This window comes from Passer domesticus, chromosome 3, assembly GCF_036417665.1.
Source record: "Passer domesticus isolate bPasDom1 chromosome 3, bPasDom1.hap1, whole genome shotgun sequence".
Lineage (NCBI taxonomy): Eukaryota > Metazoa > Chordata > Aves > Passeriformes > Passeridae > Passer > Passer domesticus.
This window is the reverse complement of record NC_087476.1, coordinates 59,789,721-59,814,349: the sequence shown is the minus strand read 5'-3', so window position 1 is coordinate 59,814,349 and position 24,629 is coordinate 59,789,721. Positions and strand designations below refer to the sequence as shown.

At 36.6% G+C, this 24,629-nt stretch overlaps 1 protein-coding gene across 4 annotated transcripts in view; it reads right to left on the bottom strand.

Moving 5' to 3' along the window:
* The window catches only part of SCAF8 (SR-related CTD associated factor 8), a 151,095-nt gene that overhangs the window by 82,701 nt on the left and 43,765 nt on the right, over window positions 1-24,629 (bottom strand). For 2 of the 4 annotated variants that reach the window (XM_064413389.1, XM_064413387.1), the window contains exons 14-20: window positions 23,964-24,077; window positions 23,178-23,334; window positions 21,910-22,040; window positions 20,821-20,965; window positions 20,224-20,304; window positions 19,413-19,634; window positions 17,068-18,781 (exon numbers count right to left, since the gene is read on the bottom strand). In XM_064413389.1, coding sequence (XP_064269459.1) covers window positions 17,082-18,781; window positions 19,413-19,634; window positions 20,224-20,304; window positions 20,821-20,965; window positions 21,910-22,040; window positions 23,178-23,334; window positions 23,964-24,077 — 2,550 coding nt within the window. In that variant the 3' untranslated portion in view covers window positions 17,068-17,081. Of the gene's footprint in view, window positions 1-16,388; window positions 18,782-19,412; window positions 19,635-20,223; window positions 20,305-20,820; window positions 20,966-21,909; window positions 22,041-23,177; window positions 23,335-23,963; window positions 24,078-24,629 lie in introns of those variants that run through there. The other 2 variants (XM_064413386.1, XM_064413390.1) reach the window with 1 other exon arrangement.

Sequence of the window (24,629 nt, the reverse complement as noted above, 5' to 3'; positions counted from 1 at the left end):
TAGGAAATAGAAATATAAACTGAACAAAAGGACAAACTAAAGGTGCATTTTAACATATTAGACTTCAAAACTTGTCACTGCTTTACCAATTGTGCTTCCAATCAAGTAAGACAATTGCCAAGTTTAGGAAGTATTGTATTATTCTCTGTTTCTCCATTTTTGACTTATTTGTTCCTTTTCCTTTAGGCACTAAAGCAATGATGCGCCCAAATGTGCTTTAAATGTAAGCACGCCTGGTTATTCTAAACAGAATAATCATATTTTGTGTGCTTTGATGGATTAGTATTTAGATTTTTAAATTTCAGAATAATAATTAAAAGGAGATGTAAATCAACAAGGGAAGCAATTCAATGCACTTTTCAAAGTGTTGATGAGAAACCAAAAGCATTTATAATTATAACAGTTAAAGCACTGCTGAGTGTGTAAATGAGTGCTCTCACAGCTTCACAGAGCTGTGAAGGGACCCACAAGGATCAGTGAGTCCAACTGTTACATGAGTAACCTGTACAAGGACCAAACCCATTGGATCATGATGTTGATGTAATTAGCATCACACTCTCGACCCACTGTGCTTCTCTCAGGATCTAATCATGTTTCCAACAGACAGATTCCAGTGGATTATTTTTATGTTCTCTCTATTTGGCAGTGTTGCCCTTCAACCTCTTCAAACGTTTTGATCCTGAAGACTGTCAAGGATGAAATAAAAGGGTAGAAAAGAAGGCAGGAGTTCTTTAAATTACATACCACATACACACCACATTCAAGTATGTTTAATTACTGCTTTCAGATGGTCACTACTGAGACCTTAGATGCACAAAGCAAATGTGTAATGAATAGCTACTGAAGTGGAATCCATCTCATCCACTTACACAGGAGACAAAACGAAAAAACATGCTATCTGCTCTGTAATAGTAGCTTAATTTGAACTGTCAGGAACTGGTCATAAGTATTTTTAAATTGACCTGCCCCCTGAGAAGGAATGATATAGCACTTTTGAATTTATCTTTACTAGAGGAGAATCTAATCCAGCTGTAAATACTTAATTTTGACTAAATTCTACCACAAGGTTATTTTCCTATCTACCTCTTTATATGCTTGGGCAGCATACTTTTTTTTATTACTAAAACTAACTTTATACTCTCTTGAAATGAGTATGGATGCATATTCATTGTGAGTCAGAGGTGACCACTTGGATTTGGCTCACTGGTCAGTTTGAAGGGTGCCTCCCTCACCCTCTGAGGGAGCTGGTGAGCAGGATGAGCATCTGCTCCTGACACCACAGTTGATGGTCCCATCACAGGAAATCACCCACTGCTGCATTTGACATCTGGCAGGAATGTAGAAAACAGGTGAGGTAGACATTTTGCCAGTCTAGGGACAGGTTCTCTCATAACTCACAGTGGTCTCTCAGTTAATGTAAGTTAGTGTCTCTGGCTGTGTCAGCATTGAATATTTAAGAAAAGTATTAGAATAACAAATTTTTTTAAGGAAATAGAGCATGTCTGGAGCAATAGTGGGGAACAGCAACGCTCTGATAACCATAAAAACCTGAGTAAAGCAGATCCTTTTCTGTGTTAATTCCTTTCATACTTTCACATTAAAGCACAAATATCCAGAATAAATTAATGAAAATAAACAGAATTTCAGAACAAAATAGTGAAAATTAGGAACATTTAATAGAATACATACACAGCTTCTGCTCTCAAAATCTCATCCCATTTCTAGGCAGTGAAAGGTTTGCCATGTTGGATGTTGAGAATTGGATACAATGAGTAATTTTTCTGACTACTTCCAAACAATACAATGATTTCTCCCAGGTCTCCCAGACTTTTATGAGTGTTTTAAAAGAAATCTAGGAGAGCTATAAAATAAAAGAAAATGAGAAGCAGCAGTTTTTTCAAGGTTTGCTAAGTTGCCCAAGGAACGTTTCTCAGTGGAATGACTCTGAGGTTTTGTTTCAAGCAACTCCTTTGGGAGACATCGCCTTGCCTTGCTACAGGCATGCCCACTTGGGGATGAGCAACAGTAGGGTGGGTGGTCCAAACCTAATGACATGAGCATGTGAAAAAACCTATTTTCTTGATTCTTGAAGTATCTTTAATAAAGCTGACTTTTGGAAACAGGTACTGGTCACCCAGCAGTGTATCCTCCCCTAGAAGATCCCAAGGAAAGCCAGTACTTTGCTGTGACAGGAATGAGAGCTTTCTGCACGTGCATTTACTTGGCCAGCAAAGAGGTGGACAGAAGACTTCCTCGTTCTTTCCCACCTCATTGCTACAGCAACTTTTCACACAGATTCACAGAATATTCAGAGTTGGAAGGGATGCACAAGGATCATGGAGTCCAACTCTAAAGAAAATGGCCAGCTGAATCCCCAACCTTGGTGTTACCAGCACCATGCTCCAACCAAATGCCCCTCCCAGGACAGCGCAGGTACCAACCAAGGGTGGCAGCTTGGTTGGTACAGCCACGGCACGGGCACAAGGAGCACAGGTGCTCCTCCTGGTGCTGTGGCTGACATGGGGGCCTGGAAACCTGGCAGGGAACCTGTCCAGCATTTACAGTGGCAGCATAAAACATGAAAACTTAAAATTACCTTTAGCTGTTTAAGTTAAAATTATTTTAATTTTTATTTTCAAGTTGTTTAAATCTAGAAAAAAAATGAGAGAGCATTATGATAATTTATTTAATCTAGTTTTTCATTTGCAATTTTTGTTGGTTTTTTTTGCTCCCTGTAGCTAGGTTTACTCTTACTAAAATGACCACCTAAACAGTCTGATCTAGAATTAAATAGAACCATTATATTTTTTGATGAGAGAATATAGTGTATCAACATAAATTTGTTTAGCAATGATATAGCTTTATATATATATATTCAGACCTTAATTTCTTATAAAAAGAATTATAGATATTATGTATCTTATTTTCAAAGTGACAATTTTCAGTTGTCGTCAGTTGTCATCCTTTTGAGTCTACAGGCAGTCATAATTTGCAAACAATATTTGAAGACTTAATCATATTTCCTTTTGTTTTGCAGTCACACAATGAAGCTTGTCTTTTACTTTATATGTGGAATATGGCTTTCGTTGGTACCCACAAGTACTCCTTCATCTGTCAGGTGAACAGCGTGACTTTGCAAAAGCCCATCCATCTCCTCACTGCCCTGGCTCTGCTGTGGAGAGCAGCCTTTATGCTGCCATTACAAACGTGCCTGCTGTGTTTCCCCACCCAAGCCATCTCTCTTGCCACCTCTCCAGTTACTATTCACTGAACATTCAAATGAAGCTTCCCTTTCATCTCACCAGGAGCTGGATAGCCTCAGCTAAAAATCTGGAAGCTGGGAGACTTTTCCTCCTCTTTGCTGGGAGAAGAATGCACTAGTGGAGCTCTTTACAGGTGAAGGGACCACAGGAGATTTACTGACATGTCTTCTGTAAGATGGTGGACAGTTGACACAGGAGTGACAGAATCCAAGACAGACAAGTGACAACATGAGGTTATGAATGACACATGCTGCCCTTGGCTCCACACACCGGGAGACCTGTCCAGAGTTTTGTGCTGGACCTACTGTGCTACTCCAATAAAGGTAATTCAAGCAGCAATCAAACAGCTTAACTTCTACAGGATCAAATCTGGGTATTGCTATGTGAAAACCACACTTTGAGCCTTCTTCACACAACTGATTCTAACATGAGAAAAAGGACTTAAAAAAGGATCTTTCTTTGCTGATATAGAAAAAAAACTGTAAAAAAAGCCTCTTTCCTACTGTTTGGGACAAATTAGGATTTCTGTTATCAGATGCAATGAAAAAAATCCATTAGCTTGATTTCTTTTTAAGCAGTGTTTTTTAAAAACAGCTTATTGAATCTGTGTTTGAAAAACCTCATGTCCACGTAAAAACTGACAGGGTATTTATACTATAAAAGCACCAAAATAAAACCAGATTCGCCTTTACTTCCTTCCTTTAATTCACAGTAAAGAACATAATTTAATCCATACTCTGTACCTGCACAGAATACTACAATCACATTGATCTTGAACAGAGGGAAAAGATATTCACTTAGTATGGGGAGAAAAAAACAGAAATTAAAACTTCAGAGAGGAACCAGCAAAGATCTTAATAAAGAGATGAGTGAGAATGAGTCAGTTATGAAGAAGGTTATCACATGAAGATCTCTAGCTTTCTGGGATTTCCTTTCACATTTCAACATTGTAAGACTAAACTTCTGGCTTCCTCTTAAAGCACTGAGTACAAATCAACGTGAAAAAAACTGAAATAGAAAATCCAACTAGTGTACAACACAGGGTACACCAGAGGGTGAAAACTACCCCAGTGAGCATGTACACACAGGACCTGTACAGAAAGCAGTGCACTGAGGCACAGCAGTGGATGGCTCTGAGAACTGTACTGAAGACATAGAGCACCTCTCCTCTACAGGGCTAAGGGAGCAGCTCCCTGGTTTCCAAAAAGCTGCACCACAGCGGGCTGGGAAGAAACAGCAACGACTACACATGTGCTGGGCACCCTCTGCTGGTTTCACAGCAGCAAGTCACCAGCCTTGGGAAATACACATAATGAAGCCCAAGCAACATCCAAGGAAGAAAAATCTTAACTACAAGCAAGAGTAAAAAAAGAGGGGTCAGAATATCTTTCAAAAATTTAAAGAAATAAATACCTGCAGAACTTTTTAGACTTTAACTCAGCTACCTTAGCTGTTTCTCCTTATAGTTTCTATCAAACTAAGAAAGACACCCTACTCTCACAAACAAAGCATTCAGCATTTCTTGCATTGAAAATCACTTTTTTCCCCTTTAACATAACTTTTATCAACATCATGGCTAGCAGTAATTTGTCCTTAGTTTACAAGACTCCTCCTGAGTGTTGACAGGGCTACACATGACCCTTCTTGGTCTGCAAAGCTGACATAAACAAAACTCTTGCATGTTTGAAATTACCAAAAGCAGAACAAAATACCAAAGTATAAGAGTGTTAATCTCAGCAGCAGCCAGCCAGTTAGGCACCAATTCTACATTATAAGCAAGTGAAAACATATGTAAATCCCCAGTAAATTCATCCCCCCTTAACATCCCTCACAAATCCTTCAGTTTCACAGTTCTTCAAAACTACAGTAATCTTCCTTTGGTCATTGCTGACACTTCTACAAACACTTTCAATCAGTACCTAAGTGTTAAAGAAAGGAATATAACATCTCAGGTTTGCTGCATCAGTAACAAAATCAGCAAGTGTTTAGAAAATTTTTCAAATGCAACATTTGCACCCTTGTGAGAGGAGTTTCACAAAAAGAGAACCTCTCAGAAGAAAAATCCTACAATACTCTGACACCTGACAATTTGCTACGTCCTATGGATTTGGATACAGAAGTGTTCATCATTTTAGAATGCAGAATAAAATATCAATAACCACAGGTAAGGTGACTGAGCTCCAAAGATCTCTCCTTTTCTTGCCCACAGTCCATTCCTCAGTCCTACTGGAAGAGATTTTCCAGTTCCTGTGCTGTTTGGCTGCTTATTTTTGAATCCTCCTCTAAGTCCATTAGGTTGTGATACATTCAGATGGAAAAAACATAATTTTTGAGATAAGGAAGTTAATAAAGTACTAATGCATTTTGCCAAGGAGCATACTGTACACAGAATCAATGTACAGGTACACAGGATACAAAGTATAAAGATAAAAGGTAAAAGAATAAAAAGAAACTAATGCAAATTTCTTACTCTGCAGTCTATACAGCCAGAAAATATATGTTCTTTTATAGAAATAGCATGATCGAAGAAATATTTGTTAAATTTGTTAAATTTTTCACCAGTAGAAAACAAATTTAATGTCACTCTGATAGAGTATAGGATCCTCACCATATCCATGAGCAGGGGTATGAACTCCTCTCACCACTTTTGCATTCATCAAACTCTATTTTATGCAGGAGAGAACTAGAGTGGAAAAGCAATAGCGTTGTTCTCAAAGAAGCAACAGAAAAAGGCACACATGAAAGAGCATTTGCCACATGTCACAAACAACTAGCAACTCCTGTACTGCACAGGTGCCAGTAGAGTTCAGGGCTCTGCTTGGTATGTCAAGTGTTCAGAACAAACACGGCAGAAGTGGCCACCCTTCACAAAAGGCACAACCAGCTGCTGACCTGGCAATTTGTGTAAGGTCCCTGAGCACCAGTACAGATGATAATTAAACAGGGGAGCAACACATCCAGCTGCTACTCTCATCGTCTTAAACCCAGAGACTTGTTGCAAAGTAGGGTTCAAAAACTGCATAAGGTGTCCTGGAAAGGCAGGATTATTATTTTTGCATGCTCCTCTCTTGCTGCACACAGCCTGAGAAGGCGCCCTTTGCAGAAAGCGTCAGCATGTTTTGGGGACACGTTGGCCTTTTTCTCTTAAGAAGGTGTGGAAATAGGCTGCAGTGGCTGGCTAGACACCACTGCTCCACATAGGCAGGAAAAATATAGAGGAACAGTAAGAGTACATAGAAACTGTTCCTTCAAAATCCATCAAAATGCACTTTCAGACTGAAGACACTGGAAATCATAATATAATAAGCAGCTCACTTCAAAGTGCTTTTGCCAAAGAAATCAGGGTGAAAATAAAAATTGGGGAAGTATTTCATCACTCCAGTAGAGGTTCTGTTCCTAAAGAAAAACACTAAATTTCCTATTTCAGTGTCTTTAGAAATGGCTAACAATGGCATCTGAAGGATGCAAAAGGGCACAGGAGGAGACTCAAGAACATCTTTGTTAGGATCAGTGATGACAATGAGATGTTTGTGCTGGCTGTTACCTAGCATGGTCAAGATTACATGAGGAATGGGAAAACAAATGCAGATGTAAGGTGTATTTGAGGTATCAGCCTACTGAGAGTATTCTGGAAGGTCAGAATCACAAAAAGCTTCAAAATCAACTTTTGGCCTTTTTCCAGCAAGTGAGACCTTGAAGTAGGAGCCACCTATAGTATCTTCAGACCTTGAAGTAGGAACAGCCTATAGTATCTTTAGATACAATTCTGCTCCAGAACAATCCAAACAAGCACCTACAGTGGTTTTATCATCTTTCCTGCTTGTAACTGGGTTCCCTTCAAGCACAGCCCCTGGTTCACAAATCTGATTTGGCAGAAACTATTACCTTGAAAAACATACTGACTTTAAATACTTCTCCTGTTTATAAATATTAAGCATGCGACAAAGTTCAGCATAAAAAGACTGATGTAGTCATACCACTGTTGCGGCTCAGATAGAAAGACAATCTTAATCCCTGGATGATCAGGGGCCTTGTGTCTGTATGGCTCAATATTATTCCACTCTCTGCTGTGCACCTGGCAAAACACAGCAGTTTGCCTGGACATATTTGCACTCTCTGCACTACCTCACAGCTGAGATGAAAGGTTGTGGTTGGTATTTTTCTAGCCAAGTGTCAGGGTACTTAAGGTTTTGCCTTTCACAGTTCACCACATCATTTTCTATAGTATAAGACTGGGAACCTTGTATTCTCTCATTAAAAAATCAACCACCAACAAGACTAAACCTTTCTTATATATGCAACAATATTTTGTTTTGCTTTACTTTAAATAAATCAAACACTAAATAATGTAAAAAGTCTGGTGTAACCAACTAAATGTTCCATAGCAAGCTAGATTTAGAACCCCATCTAAATATTTAGATTTTTAAATATTCAACTGATTTTCAGAGATGATGTGAAGTTAAATCTGTATGTGAACACTCCCATATCTAACTCTGACTCTTCTGACATGACAAAGATGGAAGACAAAACAAGTCTGTGTCAGCTGCAGGAAGACCTTAAGTGTAGCATGCACAGCAAAAGGAAGAGTGAATACTGAAGTTTGTGTTTCCTTCCACCGTGTAGACTGCAAATTCTCCAGCTAAGCTTTCCATAAGCTTGTGTAAAATGGATATATAAACATACACTGATAGTTCCACAATAATAAATTTAATGTATTGCATGTTTTGGGGTATGTAGCTCAAGTCGACGCTAGACTGTTACTGTAAGACAAAATCTGTAATTTCAAAGCTGCATTCTAGGACGCTTAATAGGACCCAGTTTTGGGGAGGAAAAAAAAAAAGGTGAGACAAAAGAATAATGATGAAATTTCTTGAGAAGGGCCACTAAGAAAATGTAATTTTTAAGTAAAACAGCCCATTCATTATAATCTTTCCAATTCTTTAGCAGGCTTATTAGCCCTAAAAATGCTAGAAATACTTACAGAATTGCTTTCACAATTTGTTCCTTTTGGACTTATATTTGTCTACTTTAATGTATCAAGATAAGAGACATTTAGAACAAATTAATTCTCCAAGCTGGAAAAGTGAAATTCTTCATAGCTTTCAGCCAATCTGTTGATTGCTTAAATTTCTTCACTCTGAATAATTAGAATATCCGGGGACAAGGAGAGGAATGAAAAAGGAAAAATCAAGACTTTGGTATTCACTACTATGTACAAGTTGCATGGGACAGCTCCTGAGGCTGGTCTAGCTTGTGCACAATTTTTCAAGTTGCATATTAGAGACAGGATAATCTGCTAGGACGTGTGAAAAATGCCATTTTAGTTACATTCTTGAACATGCTAGAACCAGACTATCATGACAAATATATGTAATTTTGAATAAAATTTTTATTTCTCTCTTTTTTTTTACATGTCATTCATTACTTCTGATCTGGTTAATACAGAAATATAAGAACTTTTCATGGAGAAGGAAATTTACTGAGGAGAGTTAAGCAGCACATTCTAAAATGAAATAAGAAAACTTTATTAACCTAGTGCATTCATCTTTTAAAATCCTTTGAAGAAAAAAAAATGCTATTTAAATAAAACATAAGCTTTCAAAAAAAGCAGTATGCAGATGAAGAAAAGAAAACAGGAGGACATCATGGATTTTGAACAAAGAACAGTGACCATGTATTAAAGGGAAGCTCTATGTGCTACAGTGAAAAGATCTACTTAGAAAGTACAATCATTTTGGGAGTGCCAGAAGATAAGACCAATGCAATTAAGTTGTTTCAATTTGCTTGCTTTCTTTCTCTATGAGCTCTGTGAATTTCCTAGCACAGGACTAGACAAGTATAGTGCTTGCAATTTTTTTCAGACATTTTATACAATCTATTTCATCATACTCTTAGAATCCCAATAAAATCTTTACTAGGGTTGCCTGCTCATAAATACTTGCACAGGAAAGAGAATCTGAAAGGGAAAATAAGTTATCCCCTAGAATCCTTTGTGTTAAAGGCAGTAGAAAAATCAAGGAAATTAGAACCATATAATCTTCTATCACCTGCTCTTGTAAAGGCCCCTGAAAAAGAAACTGAGACACCCCAGACAGAGTTTGAAATCCTGGACCTAATGAAACAGTAATGTCCCACTGGTAAACAAGTGAGGCTGTATAACACATACTGGTTTAGACTAAAGCATCATTATTTTAAATTCTCTAGCAATAACATGAAAGAATGTAACAACTTTGATCAAGAAGTTTTTGTTTTTTTCTGCAGATAGCAGAATGCAAGAGATGCTGCAGCCAGCACTTGTCAAACTGGGATAGTATTGTAAAATGCACTCTTATGGCTACTGAGAAAATTACTAGTAATCAGTAATTATCTCTGTACTAAGTAGAAATTTCTCGATAGCAATGTTTGAGATTGGTGATTCACACAATTTTGTAATCTCCCTTTTTTTTCTGTGATAGCTTTGCCTTAAACAGCATCACTCCCAACTTCTCACTACTGTCTGTATCATAGTGATGCAATAGATAGAATGTATTACTTATTGAACAGGTCACACAGGCATTAATCAGAACATCTTCTAATCAGCATTCAGAGTGGAACCCTGAACAAGGGCAGTATTTGGACTAGGAGATAAACAAGGAACAAAATTATCTTGGATTTTACACCTTCAATTTAGCACATTCCCTGCAAGTGATATAGTTCTTCATCATGCTTTTGGCTGGGATCTGAAGTATTTACTATTTAATGATACTCAAACAGGTATATTAACATCTGTGGCAAGCTGTACCTCCAAGAACCTTGTAAGCTGACAAATATTTACACCTACCTGAGTTTTGTAGGGGGGTCTTTTGTTGTTTGGACAAGGTCAGGAGGTGTTCATTTTTAATTGAGGTATGAGCAATAGTAAGAAAAATGCTCAGGAGTACTTAAAATCATTGGATGCTTGCTTGCTTGTTAATTAGTAAATACTTAATCAGAATGCACACATTAACTTCTATTGAATCTAAAAAAAACCCAAAAAAAATGTTTATTCATGCTTTCTAACTGTACTTTTTCTCATTTCAAATTAGGCTAACAAGCTATTGCTGCTGAAAAACCATTATCTGTGCAGTGGTTTACATACAGATCTGCTCTGTACAGTATTTTCGGTGTCTGCTAGAATATGCTATTTCATGCCACTTTCCTGTTTTCCAGTGCTTCTGATCATGAAATAAGGATTGCAGCAACAAAGTACATGTGAAGTGTACACAGAGAAACTACTAGTAGTATGCACATAAAACTTTAAAATTACACTTCAATATTTTGTAAAAATAACATTTTATCCTAATCACTTCAAAATTTTACATTCTAACAAAAGTAATGGGTGCCTCACTCATTTTATCAATTCATACAACTTTAGCCCTCCAAGTTCATAATTTTAATACAGTGTTTTCTAATCAATATGGAATTTGAGAGATGCCATTGTTTTGCTTTTAATAAATAGCAAAATTCCAAAACAATCAGCAAGTATTTTAATTTGCTGTCTGTATTTTACTTTTAATCACAGACAGCTTTACCACTAGGGTCCTCAACAGTGAGTTACCTGTGTTGGTAGTCATACTGCACAAAAGATCCATGAGGTTCAAGATAAAGACTTATGGTTGCCCTAGATTTAAACATCTCATTTATGCAACTGAATGACATAATTCAAAGGTATTTCTAACTTACTGTAAGAGGAATTCTGTGATAGAACCACTTGACAAAATAATGTAACGCAGGCATGTGAAAAACAATGAAAATTAACTGGGCAAACTAGCACAACTTTCAGTAAACATTTTCGAAGTTGAGTGTACACTTACTATTTATGTATTTGCACAACTGAAATGACAAAGATTTTCTGGATGAAAATCACTGAACCCAAAATTACATTTCAAATTGTACAGAGAAAAAAATCATTGATTTTCTCTACATTTTTGTCTGAAGTTTGAAATAGGTGGTCCTTTTCAAAAGCACAAACTTAAGGCACACTTAAAACTGTATTTCGCTGCATTGCTGAATGAGATGTTATTACCTCAGAAACAGCATAAATCCAAAATATTTTTCCCCTTGATCAACTGAGGTGGCAGTGACAGAGTTTTCACTGACTAGATGAAGGTGAATGCACTTTTAGAAAGGACTTTATACACTGAAATACACTTTATTTCTACTTAATTCCTGCTGATGTAGAGAAAAATCTACTTTACTTATGATCTCTATTTCGTGTGGAAGTGACATTCAGAGCCAAAGTCCCTGCAACTACGGCTTAGGTGAATCCTGCCGACCTACACTTGAGTTAACAATTCTAGATACATTGAACACTCTTCACCTATTCATCTAGTAAGGATTTCTTGCACTGGCTTGCACACAATTGTAATGTTCTAGAATGCAAATCCATACGGCTGTGAAGTTACCTGTGAACTGTTTGAGAAACACATCATCTACTTTAAAGAATCTGTTTTTCTGCATTTCAACAGAAACCTTAACACACGTTAATGCGGACACATATCCATTATGAAACAGATATGCATACAGAAAATAATTCAAGATGAATTTTGTAGCATTAAAACATAAAACATAAAAAAAATTTTCAACTAGCCTGTTTACAAGTTACAATGCTCTCTGATCATACTGTTTTTTGCAAAGCACAAAGTAGTCCCTTGTCTGAGGGCTTTAGTATGATTTCATTAGATAAGAAAATTTAAAATTAGCACTAGTGACTTAGCTTTAAAAGAAAAATTACAAAGTACAGAATAAGATTAGTAAACCAGTGATACAACTAAAATCACTGTTAATATGCTAGTGCTGAAATGTGCACTTTAAACTCCTGGAGAGAGAAAACACATTCATCTCTAACTGTACAATAAATACATCTTAAGAACCTCTTCATTTGTGAGAGTGCTTAGACTGCTAGAATTGCCTCCTCTAATCTTTGGTAGCAGACCATCTAAAAGATATTAAGAGTAGGATATTCAATGAGACAACCCTTTTTCATCAAGTTCTTGCAAGACAGGACTAAAAGAATAAAAGCAAATACAATTTTACAGCTTACCAACTTCCACAAAAACTCTATTAAGAGACTCTCATCGCTGACAAGAATCACTTTTCAGATCCTATATGTGAGTTATTACTCCAAGACATGTCATTAATTTTCTTTTTAGTAGCTCTACTTGGCTTTTCTTGACTATGAAATATCAAGTACATATACTAATTGAATTGTATTTATCATGCACCCAAAGAACTTGTACCAAATAAGTGGAGTTAACAACATCACTGTGACAGCCCTTCAAGCAAAAATGTAAGACTAGTTACAATTAAGGAAAAATGCTTTTGCCATTCTTATTGAAATAAGCAGCTTCAAATGAAAAAAAGAACATCCTGCCTTTATGCCTTTTAAAACAATCTCTCATTTACACCAGTAATGGCTTCACAGTGCATGCTTACTTGTGGAAAGGAAGTTGAAAGAAAAATCTGACTAATGCAAAATTCAAAAGAATTAGCAGAAGATGTCACAACAGGGAAAGAAAGATCCTTTCTTGAAAGGATCCTTTTCCTGAAAGATCAACAAAAACAAAAAAGGGAAAGAAAGGTTCTTTAATAACATGAATTAATAACAAAAATTTGTCCAGTTATCTTGATGACTCCTGATATGCTGAACAGGCTTTAAAATTGTAAAGCTGGAGTATGACTTTAAACTGATGTACTGACTTATATTAGATAGAAATTCTTCACTGTGAGAGTGGTGAGGCACTAGAACAGGTTGCCCAGAGAAGTTATGAATGCCCCATGCCTGGAAGTGTTCAAGGACAAGCTGGATGTAGTTTTGAACAGCCTAGTCTAGTGTCCCTCTATGGCATGGGAGTTGGAATTAGATGATCTTTAAGGTCCCTTTCAACCCAAACCATTCAATTATTCTGACTGCTCAGCTCTCCCATTATCAAGCAACAAAAACTCACCATTACTGAAAAGACAGAGAATGAAATTTAGTTTCATTCATTTAGTTTTCTAACAGTTTCAAATCAAATTACCCAAAGATGTGAGAGCTAGGGGAAGAAGCCAAGAGTACTTGCAGTTTGACCAGCAGAAAATATCCTTGCATATGGTCAAAACTGCTCAAACTGTATATTCAGAGACTCCTGTAATAAATTGGCTTATCTTGTAAACATCTTCTATACATAAGTTTATTTTATAATTTTTCAACTATGCTTAAGGAATGCCTGTGCATGCCTCACTGCAGGCTTGATTACAGTACCCCCCATCTTGACTTACTCAGGCTAAAAGTTCCTTAACTTCATAAAGTTATTTAAATCACTTAAGTGACTCTAGGTATGTTACAGAGCTCTACTGAAGCAAAGGAATCTAACAGAATATATTCCCCTGAGTCTGTAACAAAAGGAAGTACCACACATAAAAAGAAAGCCTACCAGTACTTCACAGGAAAAGGCTTCAGCAAAGAAATCATACCCTTATAGCAAATGAAGGCTACATTTCATCTTTATGGATATAGTGCTATACTCAAATGCACTAACAGTGAAAGAACCACAGCCTGTTTAAAAAGGCAAATACATCAAACAACTTTCTGATGCATATGGTTTTCATGTAAATGTGAATGCCTAAATACAATGTATTGCCTGCAAAGCTACCTGAAGTATTTTTCAATGCATCTGTTACTCATGTGTATCATACATCAGCTTCCTCAGTTGCTAGAACGCACAACCTTTCATCACTACAGCAAGCTTTAAACCAGCGTAAGCCAGAACTGCTACCCCAATGCCTGGGCCCCATCTTCTTTCTGTCCCAATCTCAGTCTCTCCTTTGCAAGAGTAAAAATTAAAAGTCACTCCCATGAATCACATCAAAAAATTGGTCTGGGCGTCAGGACAGTTCCTTTCAGTGCACACATTGGCTTATGATGGCTTAATCTACAATAAAAGGAAAGTCTTCAGCTCTGAAAATTTAAAACTTCCTGCTGGCAAGATAAAGAAACCAGAGTTTTTCACTTATATAAAGTCCCTTCAAGGTTCTAAGTATGGCTATATTTTGGTAATACATATCTGCATGCTACATTATTTAAATAAGAAATGAACAGTTCTAGCTGTAAACATGATGCAACTGAAGACCATACAACAAACTTTTATTCTACAAAAAACAGCATTTAGAAATGGATGGTGTAACACATATGTACAGTAGCCAATTTATTCATGTTGGAAAGATATTAACAAAGATAATATATTCATTAAATGCACTGTTCTATACCACTACCAACCAAATTGTTTAACAACTCTCACCTCATAATTTACCTAAATCTTCATACTATGAACAACTTGGCACACTGCCAGTCCCAGTTTAGAAGAACAACAGATGAACTTCTAGTTTTCAGGAGTTTTTAACAAAATGTTTAAAAAGTAAAGCTACTGCCAATATGTGTTTGATTCTGAGTATTTATTTCTGTGGCCTATGGCTGAAGCCTTTTCAAACTTAACATATTAAAATGAAATAAAACCCTTTAAGTTCATAAAATATCCTTAGAGCTATTTTGTACTTTTGGGCTTTCACACAATCAAATCTGTCTGACCAGAACACTACAAGTAGCTGGGGCAGCAGCACTAGTCTCTCTTTGAGCCAGAGACTGCCCATGACAATACATTTACCTTCAATATTGCTCATCTCAGCTCCCAAGACACGTTCTGGTAATAAACACATCAGCAAGGTCCATTACAAGGCAGTGGTTATTTAATGCATACCTAATGACTACTACTTGCACAACAGATAATAATTCATTCAAGTCCACTCTTTCCAAGAGCCACCTTCATTAAGCTGTCTGTTTACTATCCAGAATAGGAGTCCCTGGAACTGAAAAACTGAACCATGACATAGCATGAAAAAATACCCCACCATCCAGAGGAAGAGGAATACACACACATGAGTAACTTGCTCCTAGGTTCAAAGGCATGCTAATGCTTTACACTCATGTGATGTTTTCATACTTTCACCCCTTTAAGGGAAGCAGAAGGGGAAACAAAACTTGCATGTTAAGGCTTTAATGTTAAAGATCAAAAGTCTAATCTGAGCTAAAAGCTTTTCTTTTACCGAAGGGGCATTCATGTAAGAGAATCTACCCTTATTGTCTTATGCAAGAAGAAAACAATTTCTTAAAACTGAGTGAGAGGTGTTTTCAGACACAGAATTTTAACAAAACTTATTTTGAAAGAAGTTGGTGAAACGCACTTGAATGGAACAAACTGAAAATCTGACATCATCCTATAGCTTAACCTTTCCAACTGAAAGGATACACAAGCAGCAAAGCAGGTGAAACGGGAGAGAATAGCACTACTAATTTACCTAAGCAGCCAATTCATCTCAACAATTTAAAAAGAGGTTCAACTTCAATGTTATTCCATCAAAACACAACCCCCCAACTCTTATTTCTTGTAAAACATTAGGGTTTTTTAGACCAGCATCAGCTTACTTTTCATGCAATACTTCTGAGCTTTGAGTCATTAAAATCAATTAACCACAAAGTACTCAAACACTAACACTATCTATCCAGAACGCCAAATATATTACAAAATAAAAAAATGTAAATACTCATTTAAGTTTTGGCTTCATGCATATCTGCATTTTAAAAAGTAAGCTGGAATACTACTGCATATTTTTACAGTATATATATTCCACCTTCTAGAAGTAGTAAGAACATTGTAACAATAAGCATGAGCAAATAAACAGAAGCTTGACAGCACTGCAGTGAAATAAGTTTGATCTTACTACCTAAAGAAGGTGAAAGGCAAATTTTCACAACCTAAATGAAAGATTCCTTTCATTTTATTGAAGTGCCTACAGTATTCTGTGAGTGCCTGCACATACACAGGCATGCACAGAAGAAGTGGTATCTACAAACAGTTTACACAGATATTTACATACATGTTATTTACATAAACTAATATGACTGCATGATCTTTGATGTAAAAACCATATGCTTCTTGCACATATAACTGTTGCACTGGTTTTACAAAATAATATAAACCTTTTGCAACAACTGGCTAAGCATAATCGTAGCTGATTCCAAGTTTTTAGAGCTTGCAGGTTTTTTAAAAAAATACAATACCTAAAACACTGTTATCAAACAAATATGCTTTATTGGCATCTAAAAACAAAATGCACCCAACATTAAAATGTACTTTTTTTCATTTTTTAAACCCACTGCAGTACGAGGAACAAATCACAAACACTTACTTTAGAGAAAACAGAGACTATAGTGTAGATTTTACAAAATCACTTTTAATCTCTGTGTTATGCTCCTTAAGGTAACATGGGCCATTTTTTTTTCTGCCGAATTGTAGGAACATAAAATATCACAGCTTTATCTATACTTTAAAATTCTGCAGCAGCCTAAAAACACGGACAAGATACACCAGCACCTGTTTTCAAGTATAACAATTTTGATAGCCAAACTATGGGTAGTATCTAAAAATTCCATTTTCTTCCATAGGAAGTCTTTGTTTGACAAGCTGTTAATTTATCATTGTGAAATTAAAAGCAATTGGGGGCAAGTTTATGTTTTACCAAAGAAATAAAATAAAATTTAAAAAAAAACCCAAAAAGCAAAAAACGCTTACCTACCATGTTCAAATTAAGAACAGTGTTCTATACAAGTCAGTTGTACAGTTATTTAAGTGAAAGATGAACATGAACATCAGATTAACTTAATTCTGGCAGACAAAAGTGAACTGCTACGGTCCAGTCAGCCATTTATCTATTACAGAGAGATGACAACTTTACAAAAGGTATCTTTTACCTACTGAGTGATGATTATGTCCCCTCAGTTTCTGTGCTTTCTACCACTGGTTCACTCTCTATATCAGCTTCTGTGTCACTCTTCTCTTTGTTTATCTCCACAGAAGATGTCAGTTTTTCATAAAGTTCTGGATCATCCTGCACCTGTGCAGTTGGTGGCTGACTTTCTGTCTCTGTATTTTCACCATTTACCTGGGGCATATTATCAGCTTTGCGTTGAGAAGTGGCCCCATCAAAATACTCAAAAACCCGTGGATGTGGAGGCGGGATCCAGTTGTTTGACATTCTGTCTCTTCCAAACCTGTTTCCATTAATTTCTCTGCAAAAATTAAAATCTCTGTCATCCCTATCCCTCTGTCTTTCCCAGGGTCTTCTGCGGTCATCAAAATCTCTGTGAGCATCCTGCTCAAATCCTCTATTCCAACTGGGACCACTTCTACTATCAAACCTATAGTTTACATGCCGAAACCTCTCTCTGTCTTCATGGAAGCCTTTAGGGCCACCATAAATAGGGAAGGCATGGTGCTCTCTTTCATCATAATCTCCTCTCTGTCCCCAGTGCTTGTCTGAATTGAAACCAAAATGCTCTCTTCGGCCAAGGTTATCTATACCTGGTCTTCCAAAATTTTCTCTCATGTCTATATGTGGTCTAGCAAAGTGTTCTCTTCCATCTACTGGAGGCCTTCCTATACCCTCTCTTGGATCAACTGGTGGCCGTCCAACAGAATCTCTGACATCCACTGGAGATGGTCTGTTAAGATTATCTCGGTTTTCCACCGGAGGAAAGCGATAATCTCTGTCCCCCTCCTGTTGAATGTTATCACCTCCAAGTGGTAGCCTTTTCTCTGGATTAGAAATATTATCGATATTTTGTCTTCCTGGTGTTCCAAAAGGTCTTTCTGTTTGATTAAAAATATCTCCTGGAGGAAAAGGACCTCGAGGTGGTGGTGGGTGAAGAGATGGATCAAGGATTGCGGGAGGAGGAATAGTACGCTGTGGTGGCATTCCTGGCTGCATCAATGGAAACCTTGGTCCAGGCGAATGGGGCATTAGGCCTGGACGGATATCTATAAGAGGCAATCCTGGCATTCTCTGATTACTGATATTTAAATGAGGCATGTTTGGAACTGCAGCTGGATGCTGCATTGCCAGAAGTCCAGAATTACTTGAAATATTTGGTGGTGGCACTCCCATAAGTCCAGAACTAGTTGAAACGTTGGGTGGTGGCATTATGAGAAGCCCAGAGTTGCTTGAAACACTCGGTGGCTGTACTCCTGCCAGAACTCCTGAGCTACTGGAAACACTGGGTGGCTGCATTCCTGTCAGAAGGCCAGGGCTGCTTGAGACACCAGGTGGATGAACTCCAGCTAGGAGCCCTGAGCTACTTGAGGCATTTGGTGGTGGCACTCCAGCCATAAGTCCAGAGCTACTTGAGGCGTTAGTTGGCTGAATCCCGCCAGCAAGAGAAGAGCTACTGGAGACAGCAGGCAGCTGCATTCCTCCTGCAAGACCAGAATTGCTGGAAACTGTTGGCGGTTGCACTCCTCCTACAATTCCAGAGCTGCTTGAAACACTGGGTGGCTGTACTCCCCCTGCAAGCCCAGAGCTACTTGAGACAGTGGATGGTGGCCCTTCTCCAGTAAGCCCAGAATTGCTTGAGACACTGGATGGCTGCACTCCTCCAAGTCCAGAGGTACTCGAGACATCACTTTGCACTGAAATGCAGTGACAAAAAAAACAATTAACAAAAAATACCAGTGTTAACACAAAATACAATTTAATCCATGTTCAGGTAATGCATGCAGTGATGATACTGCTGACAAGGTCTGTCCTAGTTTCTATAACTAATATATATTATTTCAATCACATTGGTGATAAATAGACATTATGCCACAGAAATTAATGTCTCTACATAGTAAAGACTGTATAGGAGCTTAAAATTAACAAACCCCAAAGCCATCACCCAATTTATGCAATGAAACTATTAAAATCTTTGATGAAGATCTATAGATGCTATACTAGCCTACCCTCAACTGCTCCTTTCCATTTCTACTTGGGTAATCAAACTGCATTTTTAAGAAGTTTCTGATGCGTTCCCAGACTCAGCTTTACTTCCTGAGACTATGAGAAAAACATATTTGAGCATAAGCTGCTAGTAATCATTGATCAGATGATGACAAAGATGGCTCTCACCACTTCCCCAAATTAAATTCAGAATGATGCCCTACCCAGCCCAAAACTTCCTAATCTGTACTTACTAGCTCAATGGACTATGATTTGCAAAAATCTCTCAGAGTATGATGCTTTCTGTACAGGATCATATCATATAATGAAAACATATCTTACCAGATCTATTGTTTTCACTGGCAGAAATCTGAAGGTCTGTAAGATGTGGTCCTTTGTCATCTGATTCTGGTTTGTTGATTGGTAGGGGATTAAAAACACTTCCAGCTGATAATGTTGGAGTAGCTAGATTGCTAGTAACTGTGCCAACTGGTAGAACAAGGCCAGTGAAAGGAACATCCTTCATCGTCTCTTGTGCAATTGGTAATGGAGGCTGTACTAAAGCTGTAGAGATATAACAGAAGTGTATCACAGTAATCATATAGTGAAACTTTCAAATTTAGTTTGGTAGAAGTCATGCCGATAAATCAGAAGAAGTGAAATTAATTACCCTCACTGGTACATTTTTTGATAATAAATTTCTTATCCTTAATCAGCAATGTAATATTTAGGGTTTTTTTTCTAGAGATCATGAGCTGCAGGCAAACCTAGGCAATCAGTACTCTAACATATCTTTAAATATTAAATGAATACAGTTAGAATGCTAAACTAAAATAAATTATTATATATTATTCAGTGACTAAAACCAAATAATTCCAGTAATAGTTACATGTGTTAGAAAGGTCCAAATATTGAACTAGGCATACAAATAATTAACAATTTGCAACTTAACTCCATGTTAGGTATAATTTTTCAGTCTACATTATAAGCCCTGTAAGTCTTTCTTCAATGCCTGCTTAAACCAGCTAAACAACAACTTCTGTGTTGCTGTTTCCCATTACACAGAATTAACTTATGATTAAATAACAAGGAGTTTATAAAGAAAGTAAACTTTTCATCACACACAAACAATTGTTAGAGCAATCAAACTTACGTGTTGGAACAACTGGTGGGACAACAGGTGGTGGGACAACAGGTGGTGGGACAACAGGTGGAACTGGAGGAGGCATATAACCTACATGGAAAAAAATGACAAATGATTGCATGAAAAGCAAATAAACTTTTGCAGTAAAAGACTGCCTACATTATTTATCCCAAAAAGTTGCGCTACTGTACACTGGCAAACAACATATTAATAGGAAGAGGCAACAGTAATTATTGTTTTCAAAAACAACCCCATCTTCACTACAGATGATCTGCAGGTGCATCTTTAAGTGGTATCTACCAGTAGTATCCAAAGAAGAAAATCAAGAGTTTCAAACCTTTCAAAAGGAAGGACATTGATTTTAAGTACTTTTAAATTTTCATTTTTCACAAAGGTAGAAAGCTGTGATTCTTCTTCTCAACAGAATACACTGGTAAAAATAATACCAAGTTAGATAAAAGTAATTTTAATCTAGTACGTAATTTAGGAGTCAAAGGCCAACTCACTCAGACAGTAACCAGTAGTTGACAGAAAACTTTGATGTACACAGAGGCATACTAACTGCCTATGCTCATTACACACTGCATTTCATTGTTACTGACTTACCTGGAGGTGGCTGTGAAGGGTTGAAACTTGCTCTCAAGAAGGGTGGAGGAGGAATTGGGCTATAACCAGGAGGAGGGACAGACATTGTGACAGGAAACGCGGGTGGAACCAAGCTAACAGCAGGCACAGCTGGAGCTACTGGAATCTTTTTTCATGGAAAGAAAAACAAGCAGCTTCAATATTTAAGAATATTCAAGGACATTAAACTGATCTAACTGCAATTGACACCAAGCACTAAATGTACCAAACACCGAAGAATTAGATTGCACTCTGAAATGGTACTCTATGAACAAACAAGGACACTGGAAGAATCCTATTTTATCTTTACTTCATTCTCACACAGCTGAAAATACAGTTTAACACTATGTCTATTCAAGAATAAAAATGTACCTATCACAGAGGGGTGAATGCAGAAATGCAGAGAGAGAAAAGGAAGAAAAATACAGATAGTGTAGCAATTTGGGGGCACTTTGAAAACAGTGATTCTAGTGTCTAGAAAAACGTATCTATCTTAGAACAGTACTGGAAAATTAAGTTTAGTGTGCGTAATTACAAGGCTAATAATCCTGATGAAATCCTGGAAATTATTTATTATTTTTTGAATTTCTGTTTGAGCTATGCATTTTGTTACAGTGCATTATATTTACAATGATGTAATTAGAAACAGCATAAATGCAATATATACATGTATATTTAAATATATACTGATCACAGAGTATATTAGAAGACAGCTGAGATGGGAAGACTGAAGACAGTTTTTGTGAAGAGGAAAAAGCCCAAAATCCAATTCAAGTAAATGCAAATATATTAACATATATATAATTTTATGTCAGTTCAACAACTGGAAATGTCTATACACATGTAGAAAGATAAACCAATAATAATATAAATACAAAACTTATTAAGCAACTGCATGAAACTAAAGATTATGCATGGCAACTAAAATATTTCAGAGATGAACATTAATGGATGCAGGACTTAAATCAAAAATATTCTATCACTTAAACTCAGCCTTTAAGTTTACCTGTATTGAATAAAAGGTCTGTCCACCAGTTCTGTGTGGCTTTTGCAAACTCAGACAATACCAACCTGCAGCATAGTGACTGGTTGTGTGAAAGCTTCTGTCTGTGTTGTGATAACGGTACTCTTATCAACTGTAGCACTCTGCGTCGTTTGAGTATTTTCTTTAGCAGCTTCTGAGCTTCTGGCTGTTTCCCACTCTTTAAAAATGATGTATTTTATTATAAAAAGATAATTAATGTGTTATTTTTGTTTAGATGTCTTCCTTCTTAAACAATAAATTTGAATCTAGTATCTATATAGATTCATTATAAATAGCCCTCACATTTATTTTGAAAAGAATGAGTGCAATTATTTTTGTGTATTTTAAAGAACAAAACTTCTTTATCTACCTGCAATGCTGTTTAATTTTGCCTGCATACAAACTGATTTTTCAAAACTGGCCAAGTTTTTTCACCAATAATCCTCTTAACAATTTGCAATATAGAGCATGCTCCTGTTTTCTAAAAACTCCTGTAGCTAATATGTTATCACTTGGCAACTGGACAATGAGAAAGAATCCTGACGTTAAACAAACCTCACCACAACCTCCATTTCTTCCATTTGCCATTTCTTCAAGAATTTTGTTCTTTAAGTGTAACAGTGAATGTATTTCAGTAATGTTACATGTTTTAATTTTTGTCATTTATACTCAATTTGCACTCAAAGCAAGATTGTATTTTGACCTGAAGAATCACTGTCACTACCGTAAAAGTCTTCATCTACTGTTTATTTGAGTATAGATCTGTTTCAAGAAATTACAGTACAAGTAAATCTTTAATAAACCTAACAAACTGTTCAGTTGGGTTTTGGAATAACGGCTAACACTACTTGTTTTCCTGTCTCTCTGAATTTATGGAAAAAATACCATAAGGTTCTGCTAAGCTGTGCCTATCAGGAGAAGTTCTAATTTTAACTTAAGTCTTTTACCAGAATGTAAGACTTTCCTAATCACAAGCAGATAACAATTTCTACACAAATTAATACTTCATACTAGGGCACAAGAAGTTCAAACCTCTTAAAATATGCTAACCTTTATTAACTGGCCTAAGCTAATTATCCTCTGCCACCAGTTCTTCATTGTCATGACAATCAATTAAAACTGAAATTAGTTGACTAATCTAAAAATAAAATCTAGATTTCATTATTACAGTGCCATTCATATTGTAAACAAAGAGCCAGAATAATCTAAGCAAATGAAAAAAGACTATGTATTTCCTAAACAATATATTTTCTGAGAATTTGCAATTACCAAAATAAACACATTGTCTAACTATCAGAATTGTTAATGTCTGTACCTGTATTTACTGTTTCCTGGTCAATCATGCCACCTTCAGCAAAGCCCTCTAAATCATCCAATTTCACTTTCTCCCATGGAATATAGGAAACTCCCAGATCCACATCCCAGAATTGTTTGTATTCAGTTTTCACACCTTTATTCAAAGCCCAAGCAATCTGAAAATAAAACCCAATCAGACAGTCTGGTTAAAAAATATAACCTGGGAACAGAATATTTCAGATTATTTCCTTCAAGTTTCTGTCACTGCACATCAATCCTCAGCGTCTATTAATTAAAAGTTTTAACAATGTTTGGATTTTAAATGAACCTGCAAGAAGTTTACTTGGCCTCTACAACAAGTATACGTATGATCATTAGAAAGCTTAAATTTGTTCTACCTTAATCCTAACATATATATGGGGAAATTAAAAATACATTTCAATGACTTACCCTAAAGTATCAAGCAGGTAGAAGAAACACCTATAACACCTAACAAAATACTTAACTCCAAGACTACTATAAAATTTAATATTAAGTGACCCAAACAGTCAGGTACAGGACTTAGACCGTATGGATATAAATTATGGTCCAGGTGTTTCCTAAAGATCAAGTACTTTTTCTATCTTTCATATTGTCTGTTAAAAGCTGCATTTTATACAGAGAGAAAGCAGGGTAACACCTCACTGTTTCATTCTTCTTCTCCACATTGTACATTTGAATGAACAGCTGCTAAAAGACAAACCATAATAGTAGAACTGTATTGTGTTTGAAATGGACAGCATCCTTAAGATTAAAATCACCTTACCTTAATAATTTTAGATCCAATTTTATATGACCCAGAACTAAGTTTCTGAAGAGCACGATATGCATCTTGTCTATGTACCATACAGACGTAAGCACATCCTCTTGGGGGTATCATCTATGGAAAAACAGCAGTGGTCTTAAAAAGTAGGAAAATCAGTACTTCAGATTATGTAACAACACTAATTGAATACTAATACTATAGAAGGAAAGGCTTACACTGTAAACAACTGTTACCTTAATCGGCCATATTAACAAGTTTGGGTATGGAGAAAACTTAAGAGTGATACTGGCAGGCTACATCAGTTACAACATTTTCAAGACGCAGCAGCAAGCTGAAGAATGAGTGTTATTAATGACATGAAAGATTTGAACAAGGAGCAGACTGGGAGCTGCATTATGACAGCATCATAAAAGCATACCTCTTCTCAAGCTCCAGATTCTCTGTGAGCTGAGCAATAACCTCTCACAGAGGAGCAAAATAGTGATTAAAATATATTGCATTTTTAAAGGGTAGTCTCCTCATTCCTGAATGTGATTTTTTTTTCTAATGTTTTACTGTACTGATGTATGTATAGCATGTTTTATTTACTGTATGACATAGCATGTAATCTTTGCAAGCTTATGCTAGCTAAATTGTCATGTATGACAATTGCTTACATCCCTTTTA